At 47.3% G+C, this 27,390-nt stretch overlaps 1 protein-coding gene across 6 annotated transcripts in view; it reads left to right on the forward strand.

Annotated features, from left to right (window-relative positions):
• Positions 1–27,390, forward strand: part of BACH2 (BTB domain and CNC homolog 2) — a 148,461-nt gene that overhangs the window by 103,434 nt on the left and 17,637 nt on the right. For all 6 annotated transcript variants that reach the window (XM_035323225.1, XM_035323227.1, XM_035323228.1 and 3 more), the window contains one exon: positions 23,072–24,616. In XM_035323225.1, coding sequence (XP_035179116.1) covers positions 23,072–24,616 — 1,545 coding nt within the window. The remainder of the gene's footprint in view (positions 1–23,071; positions 24,617–27,390) is intronic.

Below are 27,390 nucleotides of genomic sequence, written 5' to 3' on the forward strand. Positions count from 1 at the left end.
TTCTCGAGTGGCTTGGTTAGTTTTACGTGTAACTCTCTGATTTCTTCAGTCTGTTTCAAAGAATGCTTACTGGTGGCTTTTTTTCAGTGCAATGAAATGTCTGCTAGGAATTATGCCTTCCTTAACATTAAACTGAGTTGTCAGTGGCTTACCAGTCTTCCAAGGGGCGAAGGGAAGCAGCATCTCTTTAGGAAGGGGGTATGTGATGTGCTTGTGGAGCCTTTTTGTTTATCTGCACAGCTCTTCCTTGTGATTAGCAGAATGATGTTCACGGTAGAGGTACGCTGGCATACACCACATGCCGAGCTGCTTCCACGTCCTTTCTGTTCTGCCACTCACCAAAGGCTGCTGTGAAACCTGCCATTTCCCTGCGAGGTCCGGCCCTGTGAAATCTGTCATCTGTTTCTTCGTTTGAGAGGGGCTAACTCCCTCACACGGTTAATCTTCGCGAGAGAGAGGCAGGACGGGAGATAGATTCAGGTTCAAGGCTGGCAAAAGCTGCGAGTGTTGGAAGGCGAAGGCACGCGGCACCCTGGGTGGGACGGAGCCAGGCATCTAACATTAGCATCGCTCGCCGCTGACAGGGAGGAGAAATACTGGCAGCTGTTAACCATCCATGCCAACCCGCCAGCCTGAGGAAAAAAAAAAATGCTGGGAATTAGCCAACAGAAGATGATTGGGTTCAGGGGAAAATCAAAGGCAGGATGCAGGAGGTCAGCTATTACGTACCCCGCTGGCTAAAGGCAATTACTATTCCTTTTTATCTCTCTCAGAAATAAACAATATTCTCTTACTTTGTCTCTTTCCTCTCTCAGTGTGCTGTGTGTAAGTACAAGTATAATGCTGTCAAGGAACGCAGTTACTGAGCTGGGATTGCTCTGCGCAGGAGCGCGGAGTGAAGGAGGTGATAAATGTGGGAAAGGGGAGCAAGGGGGCAAGGAGCAACTGTCTGCCTGCAGCTCCGTTTCCCAGCCGGAGGGATGGTGTTAGCAGCAGGGAACAGGGAAAGACCCTTTGTCTTTGGGACCCTCTTAGTATTAGCAATAGCTGAGGCTCCTTCTCAGCAAAGGGTTTTCTCTTCGCATGCCTGCATCGGCCAGCGATATTCTCACAGATGGCAGCAGTGGCCAGGATTGCTTCTGCTTTGGCTCAGGAGGCGGCAGCGACCCCAAAGCCTTCTGCTGCCACCCCCACCTCTATCCACAGGGCTTTTTGTAGATCAGAGACAAGAAGTTGTGTGCGTCAGGCCTCAAACTCGTTCACGCTTCAGCCTCACCCCAGCAATGCCACTTCAGTGAGTCCATATGGATGGAAGTTGGGTCTTTGGTTGCCTAAATTCCTCCTAGGGAATGTGTTACATTTCCTGTCGATTCGTACTGCTGACAGCACACAGAGCGACTGGAGGCTGTGGATCTGTATCAAGGGTAAAGCTGAGCAACTTTGGTTCTTTTTGAGGTCTTGAGTGACATGATACTAATGCACAGGAAACCAAGAGGCAGAAACGTGTGTTGTTTTGTTTGTGTTGCATATGTAGCACAGTACGAGACACAAATGGTGTATTTTGTTTCTAGCAGTTGAGCAATAAAGCAGAAATGAGACCGTCACGATGTAAGATGAAATTCCATCCGTGTCATGCTGCAAGGGCTCCCAGTGCTGCCCGATTTTTCATGCCTCCAGTACGCTGAGGGAACCAGCCACATTCTGCACGGTGCAACTCCCATGATTTTCTGATGAGACATGTCTCGCTGTTGATAATTCCCTGATTCTTTTCAGTGGAGAAGAGTAAAATACATCTCTGTTGTGTTGTGGGGCTTGAAAAATAAAAAAACAACATACATGCCTGTTAAGGGGAGCAAATCTTGCAATAGCTCTTTTCCCTCCCTTTGCTGGTAGTAGTACTATTCATTTATTTATCTAAGTAAGCATATAGAAATGTACTGTAAAAGGGGATATTGAGCTTAACACACAGAATGAAACGCACCAATTCACTGCGATAAGCGGGCTCAGTTTCCTTTGCTGTTGTTAGAGCTGTACCTGTTGCTTGGTGTAAGCCTGCCTGGTTGACTGGCTGTGGGTTAAAAAAAGTCTCAAAAAGTGTATCTTAGAGGCAGACTACACTACAGGCAGAAGCAGAAGCAATAAGCATGCATTGTGGCGTATTAACAGGAGGTGTGTTCTGCTGTACTGAAGCATGCATTTAAGCTTGAATGAAACTGAGGTGGCTTAACCCTGGCTGTGAGTCATTCCTCAGTGCTGGCAGTGCTCTGGACCTGTGGCCTGGAGGATTTCCTCCTCTCCTCCCCTCTTCACCTTTGCGTCTCTTACCTTTTCTCCCTCCAAAAGAAGCTTGGCTTTCCTTAAAGATTGGAAAACCAAGTATCTGCTCTTTTAAGAGTCCAGAAATACCGAGTGTTTGCCGCTTGAAAAACAGGCAGATAAGCCCAGATAAGACACCCCCCAGCATCACCACTTCTGAGACCACAACATGTAAGGTACTTTCTGATCCCAGTACCAAGTTCTGCTTCATTAGTGTTCCCAAGACCCAAAGACAATGAGGTTGTATCTCCGTACAGCACTTTCTGACAAGGATTCCCCGGTGAGTAATGTTACACGGGCTGTTTTTCTCAGCCACCAGTGAAATCGAGCACGTTACGAGGCGGAATATGGCATCTATTCAAATGATGCATTGCAGCAGTCAACAAACATGAAGACCAGGACGTATGGTTCAATTTGGAAGTGAAATACAGACTTTAGGTGAGCAGAAGGCAATTGAACCTTACTAGGATTTGAGAATGATATGCTCTTTGTGAATTTTATAGGCAGGCTGTTGGTGTTTTTTTACAGGAATAAGTAGACACTTGCTGTTACATGTACGATGCAAGCTCAGAACAGAGAAAAGGCCGATTTATTCCAGTTCAGGTCTTTTGTGCAGCACTGAGTTTTCATCTGTACCACTTTATGGGAGACTGCCAGCAAACAGCTCCAAGTCCCAGCTCAGTCTAACACTACTAAAAGTGGTGTCCTTGGGCACTTTATTAACCTTACTGAAGTTAAAAAAAAAAGGGGGGAGGGGTTGAGCAGCTGTACTTGGTCAAGCTACAGATCCTTCTAGCCCAGTCTTGGACAGTTTTTAAAATCAGATTTAAATTGTTTTAAAGCTTGAGAGGAGGCTTGAGGGGTTGTTTGAAGACTTTAATAAAAAGAAGGCATCATGCATATCTCGAGGAAGAACGCTTTCATCTACTGGAGAAAGCTATCATGAGAGCCACTGGCAGCTGTTCTGAAGCCAGATGAAATTCAACTGAAAATTCAGCATGTGCTTGTAGCAACAAACTGCACAGTGATGTGTGAGACTCCACATCTTTTCCTAACAGTAAGGTCAATTGCCTTTGCGAGGGACGTGCTTTATACACTTGAAAATGAAGTTTGGTGCTCAGTGGAGATGTAGCTGAGTGGAATTTAAGGTCCTAGGATAACACAGATCAGAGTCAATAATAAACCTCTCGGTCCTTCACTTTGCCTAATCTGACCTTAAGGGTGCTTACAGGTCTGTTTCCTGCACACAGGAGTAGCTGAAATATTTTTTTGCTTTAATTTTTGTTTTCTTTTTTTTTTTTTTTCCCTTAAAGTTGGCATGATGCATATTTTGGGTGACCAGAGAGGCAGTGACAGAGGCTTTAGAAGACTCTGCGGAGAAGATTAATTCATAATTGAAATGGCAGCGGGATTTTCCTGCTGTGACCCAGGGGCTGCCACTAGCCTGGGGCCCGCAGTTGAAATAGCCACAGCTGGCCTGAGGAAGGCAGAGAATCATAGCACTAGCACTTTCAGTCAAACCATTAAATAAACAAGGTGTCACCGAGCAGCTGGAATTGAGAGCTATCAGCTCCGAAGCTAAATAGGGGTAAGATAAAACCTTCAGCAGTAGATTTTTGAGGTCTCTTGTGGACGAGTAAAATACTGCCATCACCTCTCCACGAATGCTGTGGTGGAGGCCGATGCGTCAGACAGGAATTACAGCACAGGTCTGTGCATCAGGTCAGTGACGATCAAATCACCTGGTGTGAACCTCTCAGATACGTTTACCTCTCCCTAAACCCTCTGTTGGTGTTACCTCACCTGGAGGTGAACGGGCTGACCCACAGCTGGCAGAGCTGCTCTGAGAGCAGCCAGCGTATCTGAACCCAGACCTTCCTGGTTATCGCTCCTCAGGCAGGATTTCTGTCTTATTTTCTTCCCTCTGTATCTTGTAAGTGTGTGGGAAGCCTTGAGGAGATTTTCTGCCTAGAAGACGATTTGCAGTATTTCTCAAGAAGAATGGGGTAAGGTGGAGCTGCTGCTTATCTGTCTGGTTGGTCCTGGGGAACGGACGGGTTCGGAACTGGTAGGGGAGAGCTGTGGCTTTTCAAGACCCCCAGAACACCAGCCATCTTTGTTTTGGTGCTGAAACAACCATATTTGAGCAACCTGATCTAGCAGAAGGTATTCCTGCCCCTGGCCAAGGGGGCTGGAACTAGATTTTTTTAAAGGTCCCTTCCAACCCAAGCCATTCTGTGATTCTGTATTTAGCTGAGTATGCATTTGGGTTTGGTAAGACACCTTGTCCACATCGTTCCCTGCAGCAGCTCCTCATTGTTTGAGAAGAAGACCTCAGGTTTGCCCCTTCAGTTTGAGAGCTCTCCATTTCCTTGCGACCAGCACCTCACCTTGCAAACTTCAGCTTTAGGTAGAAGCTTCTTGAAGCTATTGTTCTGTGTAAGAACAGCTCCTTGGAAAATTTTCTTCCCCTCAACAGCATTTGGGCGGCGCAGTTAGCTGGAGCCAGAAAGTAAGTAAGGGAAATCAAAGTGTACGGATTTACTGGAAGGAGTACCGAGCGGTTTGGCAGGTGTGACCCAGGATCGATTCAACAGCGGTTTTGTATTCTTTGTGCTTCCTTCTGCTCCCACGGTGTCAGATATACTTGCTGAAGGCAGTGGGTTCACTGGGGTAGTAAAATAGAAAGGAGACCGTCCAAATAAATGGATCGACCCAGCAGCGGGTCTGAGCAGTGCTGATGGGTGAAAGGCGTGCAGGCATGCAGCGTGTTGTGCGGCAAACACCCTGCAACACTCCACTTGGATGTTTGCTTGCTTTTGAATCGTGATAGGACCAAGTTCCCTACTTTATGTATATACCCCCAGAGTGGGCGGGGATGCAGTGGTAGCGCTTCAAGGTAAAATGTCTACATTTAAAGAAAAAAATGTCCACACAAACATTGCCAGGACAGTTCTCAGTTTCAGCAAAAAAATGCTTTTGATGAAGCAGCCTGGGGTTTTTGTCAGGCTGTCAGCTAGCAGGCTGAGGCCACACTTCTGCCTGTATAAAGCTTTTGCCCATGCTTGTGGTAAGTGTGTTTTTCTTCCTTTAAAAGTAAAACGTGTGGTCCTCTGTTTCAAGGGCCTGCAGCTAGTAAGAAACAAGTCTTAAACAACTCTAAAAGCAAAATATCGTTCCATCTCTGACCACACAGCTGTAGTACACTGTGCCTAGCCACCTCTCTCTCCATATGCACAGGCAGCCTTCAGAGAAAATTTCCCTGTCAGGGGATTCTTGTTCAAGTAAAACAGAATAAGCTCAAGTTATTTCCTGTTTCTTTCAAAGGACAGGGTTGGAGCCAGTAACCTTTCAAGACAGGAAAAAGCTGGGTAAAGACAAATCCTGACAACTTCCCTCCTGCTTTCCACAGAGGACTAGTGCTCATTTCTGCTTCCACTAGGGGAAGCTGGACTTAAGGTGGATGCATCTCTCCTGTCATTCCCTCTGCACGTTGAATTGAACGATGTTTTTAGCTTGTTTTTATCTGACTGCAAATGTCCATGTTCCACACTGTATGCTATATGGCATTTTTTTCTGGACATGAAGCAGTTCCTGTCTATTCCTTGAAATTTTTAGCTTTCAGGAGACTGGACACATCAAGCCAAGGCTCAGTTTTAAATGCCTGAAATCCACATCACAGGTTCTGCTTTCTTTTCAAAGCTGAGCCTCATCCTTCTCTTACAGGATTTATTTCACCATTATGCTTGAACTTTCCAATTGCAAACCTCCACGGAGAGGGCACAGGCAAGTAAATTGTTGAAGACAAGCACTTGATTGCATTCTGACCTCTGTCTTTGGCTGATGCAGAGCTGAGGTGACCCTAGCAGGAACCACTGACATGACTGCTCTTCTGGACCTCCTCCAAGCAGGTCTGTAGAGCAGACCGATGCTGTACGCCATAAGCTGCTCTTTGCAGCACACTCGAAGGGTTTTGGGTTGTTCCCAGCCTTGGGGACCCAGACTGTTTGTTCGCATCATCTGCCCTCAGACCCTTAGCTTTGTTCTCACGTCCAGTTTTACTCTGAGTTTTTTGGTGAGCTTACGCTCTGGTTCTGAAACTGGCTTTCTGAAGAGAAATTGCCATAGCTAAAGGAGTGGGAGAGTTCAGTCATTTCTTGTAATTGTGCTTTCTACCTCTGGTTTGCCTCATTTATGCAGTACTAAAGTCCTCTAAATACTCACTTTCAGGAATGGGTGTTTTCCTGTAACTAGGCTTTCCCTTTCCCAAAGTGCTCTGATTGCAGGTAGAGGAAGGGAAAGGGTCAGGTGTCACACGTGTTCTTGAGAGACTTTAAAGGTGCCTTTGGTATTTTAAAGAGTGGAAATAATCAACATTGTTATAACTGTTTGACCAAATTGTTTCCCTCCTGATACTAAAATTCCTTGCAGTGGGGTTTTTCATGAGACCTTTTTGTAGCTAATTGTCTGTGCTGTTGTTATTATTATTATTATTTTATTTAAGGGAAGGATGAAAGTTGATCCCTTTTCAGGTTGCAACCCTTGCCTGTCTGTCATCTGGATATATATTTACAGGAGTCAGTTACTGTCTGTTTCTACCTTTTCCACTTAGACAAAGTGTGCACCATTGTTGTCTTCAGAACGTTTTTGGCCCAGCTTGCTTTTGTGTCTGTGCCATTTTCTGGTACCAGTTGCATCCTGTTGTGACTTCAGAACAGAAAGTTGTTTTGAGGTCTGGAGACAGACAGACCTTATTCACATGGCTAAAACCTCCTAAAGTCTCCACAGGAGTCTGCTGCAGAGTGGGGGGGATTTGGGCTCTGCATTGTGCGGGGAGCCAGCTGCCCCCTGTGCTGGGACTCCTGTCCTGCTGCCTTTGAACACGGGGTCCCTCCAGCGCTGAACGTGGGGAGGGCTGGAAGTCTACTCGCTCTTCAGGGAAGCAGCAAGCCCGTGGCAGGCTGGCATTTCCCCACCTCTGTATGCACATAGCATTGGCACATGGATACCCGTGCTCAGTGCCATCAGCTTCATACCGTTCTATTCTGGGGAGGATGAGAGAAGTGCTGGGAATTACGCGACTCCTAAAGGTATCAGCTTTACTCCTTTTATCCCCAAGAGTTAGTTCTCACCTTAGGTAGCTCCCGCTAAGGATATCAAGGGAAAAGAGTCACTTTTTAACAAATCCAGACAGCAACAAGAAATGCTGTGGCTGTGCATCGAGTGACCGTACTTGTCATTTGGTGCTCATATAGCTGACCAGGTCTCTGCACTTCCCCAGTGGTCGGATGTGCCAGGTTCTTTTAAAGGTCACTGAGAAGCCTTTCTGGCAAGTGGAGTAACCCTGGCAAGGTCCTGCATTGCACTGTGCCCTGCCCAGCATTCCTGTCGTTCTTGCCATTTCCTGCCTCTGACAACACGGCTGTGGCTTTGGGCAGCAAGTGCATTTTGTACTTCCCAAGTGAACGATGTTAAAGACTTTAAAGACTCCGTTACTTGTAAGGGGTTTTACTGGATGCTGTGGATTTGCCCTAAGGCGAGGGGATTTTTGTTTTGTGTGGCTATGGGCTGTTTTCTGGGTCTGTTTTGTTTCTGCTTTCGTCCTCCTGACCCTCTTTTACAGAAACACAGCATGGCTGAGCTAGGAAAGGACCGCTGGAGGCCATCAGGTGCCACCCCCTGCTGAAGCAGGGCCACCCAGGACCCTGTCTCTTCTACCTGCAACGTTAAATTAAATTTAACACAGCAATGCGTTTAGAGAGAGACAGCACTTGGCCATGCCAGTTCCCCACTGGCTTTACACTGCTGGCTGCAACACTGCAAACAAATTCAGAACTGGCTTGGCCAGCAGTTCCCCCCAGCTATCTGCATGTTAGCTCTCCAGGCTTTATTTTAACTATGCTACTGGAGACTGTGGAGTCACAGTCTCTGTCTAATTGTTATGCATGAATGGGAAATATTCCTGTACTTATTTGCATTCATTAGCTGTTGGTAGTTCCTCTGTTGAGGTCTCTAGCCTTGTTTTTACAGTGCTTTTGGCAGTGTTTCTGCACTTGGTGTGTGAATTTTTATGATCTGTTGCATGTTATTCATGCAATTTCCTGCCCTGTAATGGTATCAGTTTTCCAGACACAGAGGAATACAAACTAAAACCCAGGAGCCTGCATTAGCATAAAATGTCCCAGTTCTGTCAGTTTGATTAATTTGTCTCTTTGTCTCCACTCTATATGATAAGTGCTATTAATGGTTGCAACACTTCATATGTCAAAGTCTTTCTTCCTAATGACTTGAAAATGTGGTTTATTTCCCTCTTTTTTGTATTATTTTTCTCATTTAGCATTCCACTCAAGTATAGATTTATGCCATGCTCTTTCATTATCTTACTGGTTGCAGCACTGGAGTGATTACATATGGTGTAGGGTATGAGCAAAGATGCAATCCCAGGGGCAGCAGCTGCTGATGCAAGCTGAAAATAGATCCAGCGTATGCTCAGCACTTTTCCCAGAGGTCTTTTATTTATTAGTAACAGTCTTGGTGCAGGACAGCTTGGACCCTCATTTAGCAAGATGACTTTTTGCCTTTCAAGAACAGTGCAATGACTTTGCTCTATTTACTGACTGCTGTGTAATTTTTTTTCGCTGCCTCCTATCGAAGTAGTGACTTAGCCTAACATAAATTGTAATATAATCCTGATTTATAATGGAGTCAAGAAACAACAGGCTCCATTTGAAGTAATGGAACTTGACAGATCTAAGGTTTAAATTAAATAATCCTATTTGTAAGACAGTAGTTGTACATGGTACACTGATTTAAAATGAACTTCAGTTCTTCTTCAGCAATTCCTTTACTGTTCCCAGTGTTTTCCCTTCCACATGGGCTTCTTGGGGAGCAGAATTCATTTCTGTTTGCCTTTGTAAACACGTGTGGAACAGTACATCATTTTCTTTCCCTTGACAAAGAGGCTCTCATGAATTGTTTCACAGAAGTACTCCTTAATTAAAGAGGAAAAATTAATGTAGGTGACTTATTCAGGGCAAGCCACGTCTAACCTGCTTAGGCGGCCAGAAGAGGCCAACTGCTGCGAAGGAGGAGAGGGAGGACGCTGCGGGGGAAATGCGGAGGAATGCTGCAGCTCGGCTCTTCCCCGCTGATGAGCGGAGGTTCATCCTAGCCCTGATTTTCATGGAGGGGGCAGATCGCCTCCTCCGAGGTTTCCTTCCCCTGCAGCTGACAGATGGGGGCAGGCGAGGCTACGTGCGAGCTTCCTCCTGCCTCCGTCTCCCTTGCGGTGTACCGATGGGGATGGCGAGAGCGCCTGCATCCCCGTAAGAGGGTGAAACGTGGCTCTTTGGGGCCAGGAGGAAGGCAGAAGGTGGAGTTAGGGGAACAAAAGGCTTATAAACAGGTAGCAGAGACCAGGCAGGGAACATGAGATGCTGGCAAGATGAGGACACAGAAAAAGGGCTGTTCAATAAAAACACTGAAGGCACATTGCAGTGTGTTTCTGGCACAGATTAAGGGAAGCTATTGTAGAAAATCCCCTTTGAATGCTCTCTCAGCATTAGATTTTTACCTTCCTAGCTGCATTTTGTTGCGGCTGTCCCTGTCTTTATTTTCTCTTTATCATCCTCTTACCCGGCTGGTGGCCCTTTCCCAGGAGCCTGACGCACACCCTCACCCAGGGCCAGGCCTGCACAGTCAGAAACAGCAGAGCTTGATAACGTGGCTCCTGCTCACCATGTTTCCCTGCTGTCACCCCAAATCATCAACTTCCCTGCCAGCCCTGATGGGGAAAATGTCCATTTTGCATCCACTGTGTTCAGGCATCGCTGGTTTTCCTCAAAGCGAAGGGGTCGGTCCTGCACCCTGGCAGGAGCCTGCCCAGAGAGTGTCAGCCATCGCTGTTGTCCCTCCCTGCTGGTGGCCAGATATGGTTGTGGCAGCCCAGTACACAAGTGCTGAACAAAGCAGGGTCCTTGCCTGGTGCTTTAGTGGGAAGATGTCCTTGAATGGGGCTGAAAAGTGACAGATCCACAGGGACAGGCTCAGGGAGGGAAACCTCTCCTGAACCAGGGCAGCATCCCTGTGAGAACAGGATTCCCAAAGGGGAGTTTCAACGTGACTGCCCCACAGTGAGCAGCTTCAGGCCCTGGGACCTTATTTCTCTTCATTTTAATGAGCTCTGCTAATGAACAGATGATGACACCCTAAATCAACCCCCACAAGAAGCAAAGGGGTGAAGGCTGCCCCTGACCACTGAGGAAAGTGCTATTGAGGGAGCAAGCCAGGGGCTCCCCTTCCCACTCTCCTGCTCTCTAAGTCATTAAGAACTCTTTTCCTCCCTCCTTGCAGGGAAATAACAACTTCTGTTAATTAAAAAACAAGCCCAAGTTCCCAACTGATGGCACTGAAGAGCAGACCTTGGGAGTAGCACTGGGTACTTGAGGAGAAATGAGCACAGAAAGCAAAAGCGCAGCAGGTCAGAGGAGGTTTCCTTCAGCAGACGGCGTGGGCTTCAGCTGGGATGTTCCCTGTGCAGATAAAAAAGCAATGAGGCCGAAGAATAAGGGTCTGTGGGAAGATTTTAGAGTTTCTGCCCGCATATGAAAGCAAGCTTGACTTCTGTGACTCCACTGCTGGTGGCTTCCACCTGCCTCGGGCAGAAGTGTGTGGTGGATAGGGGCACGGGTTTCTGCTCTCAGAGTTAATGGGACATCCAATTCTGCAAACGTAGAGCTTCAGCCTGTGGTGCTCAAAAGGCACTAATTCAAAGTGTCTTTATAAAAATAAATAAAATAAAACAGAAAGAACCAATTCCAGGGTGATTCAGTATGCAAATAAACTGTTTTTCATTACTCACGGCACACATAAATGCGCACTGGTGACTGAGACAGCAGAATAACACTTTACTGTTCATTATTTTATCAGACAGTGATAATTGTAGTTAATATTTTCTTAGTAGTGTCTCTGAGAGTTTATTTATGCTGTTAATAATCTGAGCAGCTGTAATGATGTTGGCTGCCAGAGCTGTAGCCTTTTAGAAGCACTCTAGTGTGGCAATAATACAACGGTAATAGAAATCCAAGGAGAAAATGATCTTTTCAGAGCAGATGGGACTAATTCACTCCCTTTCATACACGTTCACCTTCTCTTGCCTCTTTCTCGCAGTATCCTGTGTGGGTGCATGTGGGCATATATCAACACACGCAAGCACAAATAGCTTTGAAGTTCTGACTCCTACCCTCCCAGGACAGGAAAGCTGCCAGTCAGGCTGGAAATGACGCCTCTTTTCCATTTGGAGAACATTCCCAAGGGTCTTGGGGCAGGTGACATTTTCTATGCCGTACTTTCTGTGTAGGTCCCCGTATGAAGTGGGGAGGAGGGAATCAGGTTCTGGGGGCAGTACGAGGTTGTGGCACGGTGGGGATGCCATGGCCACATCACAACGCTGGCTTTGAGCAGGTGTGAGTGCCTCTAGGAGGTGCAAGGCGGCCGAGGTTGTCCTCCCTCCAAACACCCTGAGCCAGCAGCGGATGCTGGAGGCCCAACCCGCTGCGCTCCTCACAGAGATAAATCTCAACAAAAAAGGCAAACGCCTCCAATTTTATTTTTTTTTCTGGTGAGATTTATGGAGCCCAGCTAGCCTTTCAGGCCGCCGCAGGAGGAATTAGCTGCTCCGTGCGGAGGACAAGAGGGGACCGACTTTGCCAGCTCAGCAGCGGCTGTTCTCCTTACAGACCCGCTGAGCCGAGCTGGGCGGGCGCCGCTGATGAAACGGGAACACCAAGCAAGGGAACAAAAGCCACCGTAATCCTCAGCTCTGTCAGCAGCAGTGCAAGAACAAAAACGAGGTGAACACGGAAAAATTGCCTGTCCAAATACCGGAAATTAAAAGGCTGGGGGGAGGAGGGGAAGGAAAACTGGAGCAAATGCAGCATTTGGCAGTTTTTGTTCTACAAATGCGATGCCTGCAGGAAGCCGGGATATTTACCCAGGGTTTCAGCCTGCCAGTTAATAACTGTAATTGCGTAGTTACGTCGGAATAGCAAAGCCCTTGACGTTACGTTCCTCCCACAGCCCAGCAAAAGCCTCTCAGGCTTCGGAGCATTACGGGACTTGCTGGGCTCTACTCCTTGCACAAGGAAGCCCAGGGTTTTGTGTGCTGTGCCATGCTGGCGTGCACTCGTGGGAAGTGCTGGAAGCGCTGCCTTCCCCGGCAGCGGCTCCCAGTTCTTGCCAGCCCTGGGGGAAGCACGGCAGAGCATCCGTGAACTGCAGCGGGTGTTACCCGGCCGCGTCTCCTCAGCCTGCTGCTGCCCCAGCTCCTTTGTCTGCTGTCTCAGATCCCTTCCTTAGAGTGCAACCTGGTGCTTTTCCAAATTACACACCGGGCTGCCTGTTTCTTCCTCCCCTACGCTATGCAAAGTATAGCAGTAGGGCTTGTGGGGAGATTCCTTGCTGTGAAAATAATTGCTGTGTATTTAGTACGCCGTGCTATGTGGTTTGTTCACATAAATAAAATCTGCCAGGCTTGGGAAAGAGGAGTATTTGTGTCATTTGCAGGTCTTTGTAATTTCTTTGTATTGTTGTGTCTGCATGTTTATTAATTGCAGCTTCAGAAACTCTGAACCACTCCTCCAAGCACCCCCTGAATTAACAAATTTCTACATTTAACTTCATTTTCTTCCTATTTTGATATTTGCTGATGTAACTTGCAGGCTTCTAGAATTTCTCTTTTCATTCTAGAAGTTCTCAAACTGCCTTTTGTTTTCCCTTTTCCTCCCCAGTTTGGCTCATGATATGAACCTAAACAGATCTTTCACAGACTCTTCTGTCACAATTTATATTCTGTGAAAGCTTTCCCACTCCTTCCTTCGCCCTCCTCGCTGCTCAACACTTTCTCTTTTTTTTTTTTTTTCTTTTTTAATCCGGGGGTCAGTTTAGTTTTCTCTTTGCAAAAATATGGCACTGATTTAAATTTTAAATCACAGCTTCACTTTATTTCTGATGATGCTCTCGGGTTAAAATCTGTTCTGTTCCTTCCCCGCTGGTTTCAGCACGGATGGCATGTGCATCCAGGGAGAGAAGGGAGCGTTTCCGCCGAGCAGTTCACCTGTGCCTTGCTTCGTTACTGCATTCCAGGTCTATTAAGGTGCAAGTTGCATTGGAAAAACAAACGTACAGCAAACCACCAGGCATCAGAGCCGTATCTGCCTCTGCTTTGTCTTCCACTTCATGCCTGAGTGTTTAAACTGCTTGTTGGTGCCACTGGTTTTTATGTGTTCTTCGTTGATTCAGGCATGTCATAGCTGAGCTGGTCCTTGGGAGAAAGTTATCTGAAACATCCTCGTCTCTGGTTTTCCTTCTAACACCTCCACGGGCAGCCTAGACGTTCACCTCCAGGCTTTTCTACCTATTCCTGCCTGCAGGTGCTCTCCTGGCTGTACTTTTCTGTGTTTTCCAGCTACGCCCTGGGCAGCCTCTAGCATCAGCAACACGCACCAAACTACGTAATCAGTTAGGAAAATCTTGCCTCCTTCCTCTGGTGTTCATGAAGGTGAAAACAGACCGTTTCCTCCAAACTGCAGCACTTCAGCTGTCATTCCTCCAGCTTGTCTTACAGGCACTATTCTCTTCATTGTTCAACGCATCAGTGTGTGACTGTAATATGAGTTACGGAGTGAGGTTTTTACAATAAAATCTGCTGGGCTGTGACTCAGGGGAGCAGCCACATGGGCAAATATCCCCCTGTGCCACACGTGCCACGTGACCAGCAGTGCTCAGCTGTGGCCAGTCAAACCCAGAGCCCTTGGGCTGGGTGTGCCAGGGGACGTCTGCCAGGGACTGATGGATGCTTTGAGCAGGTGTGATGCAGGCAGTGCTCCCCTGCTGTGGAAAAGCACCTCACCTTCCAGTCCTGTAGCATTTCGGTTTTGCAAGCGTATTCTTCTACGTGTTCTGTTGAGATGCTTCCCGTTACCTGAGCAGAAGCGTGTCAGCAGCAAAGTAATCACGTTTCTGCATGGTAATTTCTACCTTATCTCTCCGTGAACCGTGTGTTTTCTGGAAAGAGGGATTTGGGAAGACTGAAGCTTGTGGCAAATTCAACAAACGAATTTTCCCTGAAAATTTTGGGGGGTAGGGAGGGTGCTGACCATCCCTGAGGATACTGTCCGGATTTCCAGCAGTAAATTCTTTGAAATCAATCTCACTTTTGAAAGGTCAAAATAATTTCAGTTGGACTTCAATAACTCCACAGTGAAATAAAAATTGAAGCTTAGATTGAAACAAGCACTGCAGTTGGATCGGAAATTAATTTATTTTGACTTTTATTGCTTTCAATTGTTTTAATTTTGTTTCTAAGCCATCTTCTGATTCCGTCTCGCCCTTTGGCTCACCTGACATTATTGGCCCCGTTCATGTGGACCTGGGTTAGAGTTCTTCAAAGCTGGTGCCACTGCCACAGTGAATTTGATCTGGAAAAACCCATGTGTGGGGGTTCCTCAGCTCTTGCACACCCTCACTAAGTCACACAGGCGAATGCCGACCTAACCAATAACGCGAGCATCGATCCCCTTGCTGCTTACACCATCCTTGCTCTTGGCAATAATTCTGCACCACTTGCTCCGCTGCCAGCGCTGACGCACTTCTTGCAGAGCCGTAGACGCAGTTTACAATTGTTGGTTTCTGCCCTCGGGGCACATCTGCAGCAGGTGACCTCCCCTTCCTCCCCGGCTCACGTTGCTCTGCCGCACCTGCCACCGAGGGTCATGGTGATGCTCTGCGGGCAGGGAGGAGGCACAGGGGTGGAAGTGTGGCTCCTGCATCTTCCAGATGGCAAACCATGGTCGGGTGGTGGAGCGAGTGTAGTCCCTTGGGAGCCAGCGCTGGGAGTGGTATCTCCAGGCTGGTTGTCCGTCGGGCCACAGGAGGCCGTCGGGCCAGGCAGCCATCTCTAAAGAGAGAGACATTTTGCTAAAGAAAAGAAGAAAGGTAAATCAGCCTCTCAAAGCAAGGAGCTGTGTCTGTGATCTCCCTTCCCCTGGCGCACGTCCATGCCCAGAGGTGTCTGCTGTGGTGGAGGTGCCCCAGCCTCCCACCCCACTGATGGGATGTGGTGGGGGAGATGCCAGACTTTGCGCCGCTGTCCTCCCCAAATCTGTACGCACTACCTGAGGTGGCAGTCTGTCAAATGTGGGCCAGCAGGATATCTGCTCAATTTTAAAAGTATTTTTAAAGAGGAAACAAAGACTTCTCTTTGTCAGTCTTATCCATCAGCAACTTTTAAATTCCTCTCTTATTTATGAGCCCGGATGCTACAAATGCCTGCATCCAATGCTTCTTGCCCAAGTTGATGTTTAAAGAGTGATTACTCATTTTAGGAGCTTCCCAGTTTTATGACTAGACAGGGAAAATGCATCTGGACGCTGCTGGTGAGAGCACGTTTGAGCACCGTTAAGCTGAAGAGGGGAGAAATGCAGAGAAATCCTGCCGTGGCACTGCTGTAGGGAAGTTTCTCTGTTCCCACGGTGTGTAAAGGATCACGGTTTCCAAACAATTTGTTACTGTGTGCATACAGAGAGACAAATAGGGACGTCTAACAACCATGTATTTTGCACATGCGACCGACCTGTTTGAGCCTAGCCATGTATTTACATCTTCCAAATAGCTCTCCGAAACCAAATAACCTTAAGCTAGGAAGAACAGGCTCTGCCAGGTTCCAGCATCCCAAGTAAAAATAACCAAGTAAATAACCAGGAAGTCTCTTAACTCTTAATGGAATAACAGCTTGGTGACTGATTTTAGTTATCAGATTACACGCTGAAAATAACTTATGTGCTATACTTGCAACTGGCTGCAAAAGAAAAAAGAATATAGCGTGCGCTAATTTTAGCAAATAAGATTAGAGTTAATGTTTAATCCCTGAGACCTTCTTCAGGCTGTGGAACGAAAAATAGCAGCAGTTAACTGTCACTAATCTTATCTCCTGTTTCTAGCATGTGTTTGGTTATATAAGTTGTAGTGTTAGGAACACGCTGGCCGAGTGAGACAGCTCGTAGTTTGTTTTCTGCGTCCTCGGGCTTGCTAGTCAAACCTGAGGGCTGAGATGGGTTTAAAGGGTTTGCACAGGTGCCTTTAGACTGCACTGGCGACGATAAATCGTTAACAAGATGGGCACCACAACAGGCCTGCTACAAAGCACTGTGCGACTAACGGATTGATTTCTGCTTCCACGAGAAATGGTCGCGTTTCTCATATGTTTCTATCCAATTGTTTTAAATTAATATTCAGTTTGGGATTTGATATTCAGCATGTGAGGTTTGATTCAATTTTCGTTTCTTCCTTCCCCACGAAATGGCTTAATAATTAAATCGATGTCTGGAGATTCAAGATGAGAGTTTTCTAACTGTTTTTAGGTGCCTGATGATAAATTTAACCTGAAAATCAAAATACTAAAAATGTAATCCATAATCCTACAGGCAGCTCGCATGCTTCGCAGAAAGCCCATCAGCACTCCTATTGATTTCAACAAGACGACTGAAATGCACAGAGATGATAATCTGTGCGTGTGCTGCTCAGTCAGGGCCTGTGCGTTCTCAGTGCGGCTGAAGGTCTGACCACCCAACTCACCCCGATTTGGTGGGATTTAGCAACTCATTTTCTGCAGATCTCATATCTCGGAGGGGTGGGGAGGACTCTGCCCTCCCACCCCACCACCAATGGGCCTGTTCTTTGAAAGCAAGAATTCTTTGAAAGTGCCCCAAATGTTCTTTATTTTAAATTGAGCAATTTTATGTGCATTTGCTGCTCAACTTTGATGCTGTTTTCTAGAAGATCATTGGCAATATGCCCTCGCGAACACAGAAACTAGTGCTGGGAAAGGCATACCAAACTGTGAAAGCCCACCTCACAAGAACAAGGCTGTGCTTTGTTAGCTTTGCTTCGCTTTTACTCAGTCGTAAAGAATCCATCCTCTTTCCTGGAAAGCATTCCAAGATCCCACTGAATTCACTGTAAGGTTTAAAGTCAGGAGAATATCCCGACATGTTCACTTCTTCACTTTCTTCTCCTTGCAGTCAGCAATACCACCCCATAGCAAACCAGACAGTTCTCTGTTCTCGATGTTAGTGTGCATCAGATTACTGTAAACATTATCATGCTCTGTTTTAGATACTGTCTTGCCAAGTTGTACATTCCTACGTGTTTACAGTGATCTTTCCTTGCCCTTAATCACTTTTCCCCTCTTTAAATTGAACTCAGATTTGCTGGCACTTTGCTGGGGTTGACCTTCCCCGATCCAGATGTAGCATTTCATACAAATGCCCTTCAGAGCAGAGTTACCAGACATCCATGTTTCTCTTGGAAACAACCTTTTTTTTTCCCCTCTCCCCATAAGAAATGTTGTCTGTGCAGAATTGGAGGGTTTTGTCTGTTTGTCTGGGATTTTGAGACATCTGGCAGTCTGGGCAGTCGGCTAATGAGCGTGCACTAATGAACTCTGCAGCACACAGCAAGTCCAGCCCATCCGCAGAAATGTCAGAGCCCTGCGTGTGCTCGGAGGCCGTGTCCCATGTGTTCAAAACAACGCGGAGGCTTTCACGGCGTGCTCGATCAGCCATCATCTAGGAGACTGGGTGCAAGGGGGAGCCCAGGAGGGTTCACGTGCAGTGTGGCTCTCACGTGGCGTGCGTGGGTGTGCATGCATACAACTGCACTTAAAAAAAGAACTTCTGTCCTAGAAATCCCTTGCAAAAATATGACATTCCTAACGTAGAAGTGAGCTAACCGTCCTCCTAATTTTAGAATAGTGCATGCCCAGTACTAGAAAAATGCTGTGCAAAAAATGCTCTATATTTGTATCTGCAATGCCGACATCCTTACTAGTGTTTCTTATTGCTGACTCCCATCCAAGCATCCTATTCTCCTGTGTGACAGTGATCGGTATTATTTTCCTTGAATTAAGCAGTTTTTCTTAAACTATTTAATATCAACCGAAGAAGAAGGGAAAGCAAAAAGTGTAACAGCTCTGCAACTTTTTCCCCAGAAGGAAGAAGCATTACCCGGAATGCATAAAGGACATATAATGAGAAGTGATGGAGGAAAATAAGGGAAGGAAGATTTCCTCACAGGGAGGTTTAAGTAGAGTCTGGCAATAATCTCCCAAAGGAAGTAGTGGAGGTCTGGTCGCTTAAATCGATTAGAACTAAACAGAGCATCACACTCCACAGGACTCTGTAAGGGGAAAGCAGTGTCAGACTGAACTAAAACAGGTTTTGTATGCTTGATTTCTACAAGGCTGCTGTCTGGATTTTTCCAGTAAATTCAATATGGCTAATGCTGATTAACCACTCTCTTGGTGGTGATTATGTCACTGCATTATTTCCATCCCGTTCCTCAGTATCATGAGCTCATGAGGGTATGGAGATAGGAAACATCCCCTGGCTCATCTAGCTCAGTCTGCAAGACAACTGGCAGATAAAGGGCTGGAGAGCTTGGCATGGTCTTGTCCTTCACCTCATTCAGGTGAAGCGCTAATCTGAGCTAGCGCTCCGGTACTCGTGTCCCACAGGCACTAGGTGTGCAGGGCCAGTGCATACAAGACCCACTAGTGGCAGGTGCAAGACAGAATAAAATGATGCCTGCTTAGGCTTAACTTTTTGGGGAGGGGGCATGCTTTAAGTGCACAGGAGAAGCCCTCTCCTGGCTTGACTTGAAAGATAAGGGAAGCAAGCCTCTGAAGAGCTGAGATGTTTTCTGATCTCTTCTTGTCTGTGGGGCATTATTTTGTGTGTACGTGTTATATTTTCTCTGGCTGGTTTTCCTGTAGCCATTAGTTTCATATAAGTGCTGCAATAGAAATGGGTTGAGATGGGAATAATGACAATGGTCAGGGGCAGGGAAGGGGGGACTCCACATATAAGCTTGGACAAGGTGCACAGCAGAGGCTCCCACAGATTGACCTGTCTACTTAAACATTAATATACATGGAAAATAAGGCTCAATAGCAAATAGCTGGACATTAGGCATCTTATTTTTGATAGGGGAAAAAAAACAAACAGAGGTTCTTGCAGGCACGTGTTTTGCCCATCCAGCAAAGGCCTCTTTCATATGTAAATGGAGACGTATATCAGAGAAATAATCTGTTTCCTTTTTCAAACACAGATCAGCTTGGTTTCGCTAACTGTTTTCACTGGGATGCATCAGTCAGGTCAAATCATCTTAAAAGCCCGCTCTTACCTCACCCTTCAGAGATGCGTGTGCGGCTGTAAGGCGCCCAGCTCTGAAGCCTCCTCGTTCGAAACGCGCGGCGGCCATGGCCACACGCCAGCGCCTCCGCTGCCGCTGTCCTGTCAGGAGGGATCGGGTGCGGGCAGTCCCAGAGCTGGGGGGCTGTGACGGTGGGCCCACCACGCTGGCTAAATCACTACTTTGTCAGCTTCAGGCTACAGAGGTTGCTCTGGCTTCATCGCTTGCCAGCAACCTGTGCTATCAAAGCTGTCCTTTGGGTAGTTTCAAGCATTGGCACTCGAGAGATTCCTCCCCGAGGGCAATGGCGAGTGCTGGTGCTTGCAGAGAAGCTTTCCTCCCCTGGATCCGCCTGTTGTGAGAGGGAGGGGAGCTGTGTCACCATGTAGGATCTCATCAGCCACAATGAAGCCGAGGTGCGCCTTGGGCTGGTGTTTTCATCCTCCTCCTCTTGAGGCATCTGCCGGGCATCGCGGGGAAGCCCCTGCACGGTCACGCGCTCCATTACCAACAGGCCCAGCGCAGAACAGCTGTAACAGAGGTCTCGCTGCTGTTTGTTGCCATTTTGGCTTACTGGGAGCGAAAACCCGAGTCAGCGTGGGAGACAGCCCTGCTCCGGAGTGCTGTGAGTCACCCTCTGCAGCGTGGGGCCTGGGGAGGCAGGTGAAAGAAACCCTGGCCCGGCACAGAAAACACTTTTAATGCACCTCACAATCCTCCCACCTAGTGGCTAAGGGACACCGCTGCCAGGAGAGCTGGGTTTGTGCCTGAGCCCCTGCCAGGGACACAAAACCCCCATTTTGGGGGGTTTCACCATTTTTTGGTATTTATGGCTGCTCCCAGGGACCTGCGCTGCTGCTGAGCCCACAAGATGTGTAGTAACGTGTGGGCCCCCACACTGAAGATCTTATCAAAGAAAAACATTGGCCTGTGAGTAGCTCATTAAGTTTCCGAGCAATTTTGTTAATCATGCTGCATAGATAAAATGCAGATAGGCTTTAGTGAGCTGATAATCTAACAAACAGGCAAAAAATGTAACGCTGATAAAGCAGAGATCAGTGTAATAACCAGCTGTAAATCCAGGCAGTTCTGTACCAGAGGCATATTGTAAAACAGGAACGGGAGAGTGTCTGTGTGTGTGCATGAAAAGGCACTATTCCTTAAAATAGCAGATCGAGCGATATTATGGATGGAAAAGCTATTGGGAGCGATTCTAGAGGTGTTTTAAAATATTTTTCTCTCCATCAAAGTCTGCACCACTTGTGCTATCTCCATAATTCAGCATCACAAGTACAAATGTATGAATAACAAAGGCACGTTTCTGGAAGTCGGGATTTTCTGTAAAGATCTATGATCTCTACCACTGGTCCTGAGGCAGTGTAAGGAATTTATAGGCTTTTCACTGGGACGAACCAAATTATTCACTCAGATTTATGCTGCTTATGAATAAGACCATCACAAATGCATGCCCTGATGTCTCACTGAGCTGTCAGACAGGCTGTATGTACCAAGCCCTGTCACACATCTCCTGTGGGATGGAGGTGGACCTCGGTGAGAGATGGTGGCTCGGTTTGGGCTGGCCACAAGCTCTGGCACAACTGGGCTCAAGGCACTCCTCTGTTGCTCCTCCTGAAGTCCTTTTGCAGGAGGAAATACAGATCTCTGGGTGGCAGAGCAGTCCTGTAGCATACTGATTATTATTTTCAAGCAAGAGGGGTAATATGATATTCCAGTCTGTGTGTGTTTTGCATTATATAGCATTTAGGAGCAGTGAGTAGAAGCTCAAGTGTCTCCTTTCAAGTGGCTCTAGCAGTGACTGAACAGCACCTTTCTCTCTCTGCACTGCTCCTTGTTCAGTGGTGTCAATTCAGCTGGAAGGACAGGGAAAAGCAGCTCACCTTCAGGGTGTCCCATACCTGCTGGATAGGATATCCTTCCGAGGTGCTGGGAAATGTGACTTTGAATCCCCACTGCCCGAGGAAGGGGCCTGGTCTACTTTCTGGGTCCACATTTTGATCTTCAGGCTGTTTTACAAAAAGGGAACAGCAGTGTGTGTCATCTTGTTTTAAAAGAATAAATGGAGCTGGGATCACCTGCCAGAGACACTTGCGATCAGAAGTAGGTTGCAGCCTGTGCCTCCCAACCTCAGGTGGGCGTGCAGGTACACACATTGGTGCCAGACATGGTTGCTGCTGCCTGGTTTATCTGTCTGGCTGCTCCAAAATCCATCTTGATGCCTGTCCTCGCTGTGCAAGGCACAGGAAACCCAGAGTTGTGAACTGCACTTGCAAGCAAGGCAAGAAGGTGCCTTGGTGAACTGAAGTGACTTGCCAGGATCGTATGGATGGTGTTTGGTGCAATAAGAAATTGAGCTGCGGTGTCCCAGATCTCAACTTAGTGGCCAAACCACTGAATCTCCTCCTCCTTGTGGAAAAATCTTAATCCTTGACTGTGAGCCCTGTTTTCTAAGTAACCTCTCCCTGCTTCATGAGGAATAGAGTTTTTCTAGTACCTTTGTCTCCTGCCCATTGGGAAAAAAAGAATGCAAGAGAAGTCAGTGCCAATGCATAGTTGGTAAAAATTGACAGTAAGTATAGTTCATTACGTGGCTTAGCACATCATTTGGTAATTGCGTGTGAAGATACCATTGTAAAAAATCTGGAGGGAGAAAGTGCACTTTTTTATATATGATATTGCGTGAATGTAAATGTAGTGTAGATGGCGTAATTAGAAAAAAAAGGACAAGTAAAGGTGCATGACTCAGACCCATACACTCCTGGAAACAGTTGTTACTCTTTCTACAAAGAAAATGATGGAAAATTATGTACTGAAGTGGGATGTAGAGTGACTGCATTACTTGAATTATGACTATGGATTTCTTTCCTGTCAGCTGTACCTTAGACTCACTAAAATCAGAAACAATATGAGAAGAAATAATCTCCATGGGATGGAGAAAAGAGCTATGCAGTCATAGCTGTTATTTATAAATCAGTGGTTTGCAAAAATGTGGACGAAAAGAAAGGCATTATTTTGTAATGTTAAATGCTTCCTTCACAAAACACCTTTGGGATTTAGATGGTATCGTAAGTTCGAAACTGTTGTTCACCAGGGCTTCCATCAGAGCAGAAGAATCAAATCTGAATTGCTACTTTGATGGTAACGTGCTGCATCACAGTGAAAATAAGGTCCATCCAGGAATTAGCAGCTTACACACTAGACTGCTTTTTCAGTCTTTTATTACAGCAGAGGCTTAGTTCATAGGTCTCCAAGTTATTTGGGCAAAACAATGATTAACCTGTATAATGATGTACAGAAGCAAAATAAAGGTGGTTGTGTTTGTTACTGCATGTAGCATCCTTGCTGACCTGACAGAAGAATAGCTGGTACCGTGCGGTATTTATTTCCAGATGACAGATCCGTTAGGTTATCTAGCTACACAGTGGAGGACTTGGGAGGAGCGCAAAAGTTGATAGTAATGCTGGCAATTTCCCTCTCTGTTTTTTTGCAGGTCACTGTCAGGGGATTTGGTCCATTGCTACAGTTTGCCTACACTGCTAAGCTGTTACTCAGCAGAGAAAACATCCAGGAGGTCATCCACTGCGCTGAGTTCCTGCGCATGCACAACCTGGAGGACTCCTGCTTCAGCTTCCTTCAGACACAGCTGCTGAACAATGAAGATGGCCTGTTCCTCTGCAAAAAAGATACCACCTGTCAGCGCATGCACGATGAAGAGAACTCAGATGGAGACGAGGAGGAGACAATGGAATCGGAGACGTCAAAAATATCTTGCCCAAGAGAGAGAATGCACCAGGAGTCCTTCAATTTTGAAGCCACTGTTGCTGGAGCAGACAAAGGAGAAGGGATGCTGCCTGACCCTGACATGCTGAGAGATAGCAAGGACAATTTGGACAAAGATGCAGTAACACGGTACCCCAGATACAAGAAATACCAGCTTGCTTGTACCAAGAATGTCTACAACACATCACACATCAGTACCTCAGGTTTTGCAAGCACATTCAGCGAAGAGAGCTCTGGAAATGGCCTCAAATCAGGACTTGCTATGGGGCAGATAAAAAGCGAGCCTCAGAATGAAGAGAACGATGAAGAAAGCATCACGCTTTGCCTGTCTGGAGATGAACCTGACATCAGGGATAAAGAAGGGGATGTTGAAATGGACAGGAAACAGCCAAGCCCCACTTGTGTCGACAGGCCGAAAAGTGGGTCCTCTCCTTCTTGCTTGCGGTCTTTCTTCAACAGAACAAAAAGCATAGATTTGGTTGGCTTCCCCAGCACTTCCCAACAGCACTTTGGCAGGAGTCCAGCGTGCCCTTTTGAAAAAGGGACAACTCAGGGTGACCACAAAACTGATTACGTCCCTTTCACGGGGAACTATGGGCAGTCCCATGCCATGCAGAAGGATGCTTCCAACTTCACAGTGGGATCGCCGCTCAGGGGGCCCGGCTTTGAAACTCTCTGTAAGCAAGAAGGGGAACTGGACAGGAGGAGTGTTATATTCTCTTCAAACGCTTGTGACCAAGTAAACACTTCGGTGCATTCATATTCTGGTGTGAGCAGCTTGGACAAAGACCTCACTGAGACTGTGCCAAAGGGTCTGTGGGCTGGTGGCAGCCAGTCTCTGCCCAGCTCTCAGACCTATTCCCACAGCGGGCTGACAGCTGATCACTTGTCGGGAAGGATGCGGCCGAACACCAGCTGTCCAGTGCCAATTAAAGTTTGCCCTCGCTCGCCTCCTTTGGAAACCAGAACCAGGACCTCCAGCTCGTGCTCTTCCTACTCGTACGCAGAGGACGGCAGCGGCGGCTCTCCCTGTAGTCTGCGTCTTTGTGAGCTCTCCTCTTCCCCCTGCTCCCAAGGCCCCCGATTCCTGGCGCCCGAGCACCAGGAGCCCGGCGTGGTGGGAGATGGATTGTACAACCCGGTCCGAGCCCAGATTAAATGTGAGCCATCCTATGGAACAAACTCCAGCGATGAGTCTGGGTCATTCTCAGAAGCAGACAGTGAATCATGTCCTGTGCAAGACAGAGGGCATGAGGTAGGGATTTAAGATAAGTACATATATGACAGTCGTTGTGACCCAATTAATTGCTTCTTTATTCTCTCAAATGTCTTGGCGTTTTCCCAGCACTTTCTTTGTTTACAGAGGCAAAGAGTAACTTCTATTTATTCCCTCATCAGATGAGCCCACGTGGTTAACTTCCCGTAAATATGCCTGTTTGACCTCCGAGATGTCCAGTGCTTATCAGCATCTCAGCATTGAGCAATCCCAAACTGCTGAATGATGAGAGTGAGTTTATGTGCAGGGAAGTTCTGGCAGTGTCCTGTTCTCCCTCCCTTAGCCACGTGCGTGACACAAAGCACTGTTCTTCATCCTCGGTGTCTGCCAAGGTGGTTCCAGCTCTGCTTGTCACTGGGGTTGTGTTTTAGCAGCCTAAAGCTGTGCTGTCATTGACACTGAGGGCTGGGCAGCCCGCCATGACCACGCTTTGGTTGCAAGCTCCACCAACTGTTGCATCAGTGGTTCCTAAGAGAAGTTATCCTTGACATTACAGGGCTCTTAGAATAGGAGGGAGACAGACCAGGACTGAAGAACGTGCTGTGAATTTCCTTAAGGCTCTCCCAAGAGAGGGAGGAGAAAGAATCCTGCTTTAAAACTAGAGATGGGCCAGTTGGAAATCCTGCGGTGATGATTAGTTACCTGGGATTGGAAATACGGGCTGAGTAAAGTGACTAGGGTGAGGGAACTCTTCATTCATGCCATGTGTTGTGGAGCACAGAAGCTGAAAAAGACAGGATGTTTCCACCAAGTTGCATTTGGAAACTGCATGAACTGGAGAGCGTCTGGGTGCAAGCACGTGCCTGGCTTCTCCAGGAATGCTAAAATGTTCCACTGAGAGCTTGTGCTTGAGTGCAGGGAGCAGTGGGAGCTAGTTTGGGGGTTCACATGCAGTGGGCAGCCAGGGCAGAGCCAGGTGGGTTAGCTGTGGGCTGGGGGTGAGAAGAGGGAACTTCCTTTATCCTTTAGTCTTTATTCCCACTGCCTCCCAGGCTCCGGAGGTTACCTTTTAGACAGACGTACAATCCCTTACTGAGGTATTTCTCTGCTTAGCTCTAAGGAAGGGATAGGAAGCCTCTGGTGTCCTCATCCCTATCATGCTGCACCAGTAGTTCTGGGAGGACCGTTCTCTGTCCCTATATGCTGAGCTGGGGACATGCAGAAGAGAGAGGAGTCTCCTTGGAAAATTCTCTGGGATATTGTGCGTAGGACCTCACTCAGGAGGCCCTACAGCAGCCATGCAGAACTGTTGTGCTCGGAAATACCAAGGTTATTTGCAGTCTGGCACTCCCTGAAGTGCTGCGTTTATGAGGGGTGAAAAAGAGCAGGGGCTGGGACTGAGGAAGGCGTTGGATTTCCACCCATGTGTGCTGCTTGCTCAGCAGGGGCTAATGCACAGCAGGGTACAGTAAGGAGGGCGGGAGGTTAGCCTTTTGGGGTTTGATGACTAATTAGCTGTCATAATTGGCTAATTGTGTGGAGATGCTGCAGCAGCAGTGACCCCAGAAGAGTCAAATGAAAAGGATATAGGGGACGGCTGGTGGTTCCCAAAAATGGTGTGCATATGTGTGCAGGAGAGCATGGAGTAAAGAGAAACAATCACAAAAGGAGCAAAGGAGTGGGCTGCAGGAGTCAGACTCAGTGTGTCATGGCAGGCAGATGTGTTGGGCTAGGAGAGGTTTGCTACACTTTTTTTTTGCCCCTTTTTTTTTTCTTGCTTTTGCGAGGCATTTTGACTGAGACTGCTAAGAGTTAAAATATGGTGAGGAAAATGGTGCTCTCTGAGGTGGTAGTGGGTTACCCAGAGCAAGCCAAATGTAAACATACCACAGTAATGCTTCCCTTCGGATTTTGTCTGAAGAATGAATTTGTAGAGGTTGTTACCAATATATGAAAGGACATGGCAGCCTCATTAAACACTCCTGTGGTATACAGCAGCTTGGGGCGTGTGTCCTGTGATCCTGCGAGATCCACTGCTGTGGGATCCTCAGCAAAGGATATCTTAAACCATACGGAGGAAAATATGTAAGTAGAAAACAGATCTTGTGTAAGTTCTTGTATATGACACTGTACCTGGCTTTACCAGCTTGGTTGCCATTAAAACATGAGGAGACACACAGCGTGCTCTGAAACATGCTGCTTTCTGTCCCTCACCTCCCTTTAAAAGCTGCATGTGAATCTCCACTCGCAAAGTTGTTGGTTTGACCTTGCTGTCCTGACAGCTTCCCAGACTGGTCCCTTGTCCCTTTCTGTATGCATATGCAGTGTTTGCTGGGTTTTTCTTCAAAAAGCACCTGATAAGATAGGTGGGAGCGACGTGCGGGCTTACTGCTACAGGTGGGCTTTCATTCTGGTGGGACAGCTTGGTGGGAGCAGCCCTGATGGACTCTGACCCTGGGTTATCTCGCCAAGCTGCTAAGTTCCCCTGGAGTTTGGACCTTGTTGGTCCTGATTTGGGTCCCAGAGTGCTGCCAGTGCCAGAATTAATGTCACAAAACACCGTCTGCTGGTATATCGTCTGTATGAGAAGTAAGTGAAAGGTCTCTGTTGTTCAGGGCAATCTGCTTTCCTGCAGACCAGTGCCATGGAGGAGCACGTGCCAAAGGCATTTGGTGCCAAAAATGGGATTTGGAGGGGAATGCTAAGGCTCGGTGTGACCAGTGTGGGTGAAGGTGACCCAGCTGTGCAGCTGGACCCATACGGGGCTGCAGACCACAGTCACAAGTATCAGAGGGGGGTGACAGGCCCTGTAG

Source organism: Oxyura jamaicensis, chromosome 3 (genome assembly GCF_011077185.1).
Source record: "Oxyura jamaicensis isolate SHBP4307 breed ruddy duck chromosome 3, BPBGC_Ojam_1.0, whole genome shotgun sequence".
NCBI lineage: Eukaryota > Metazoa > Chordata > Aves > Anseriformes > Anatidae > Oxyura > Oxyura jamaicensis.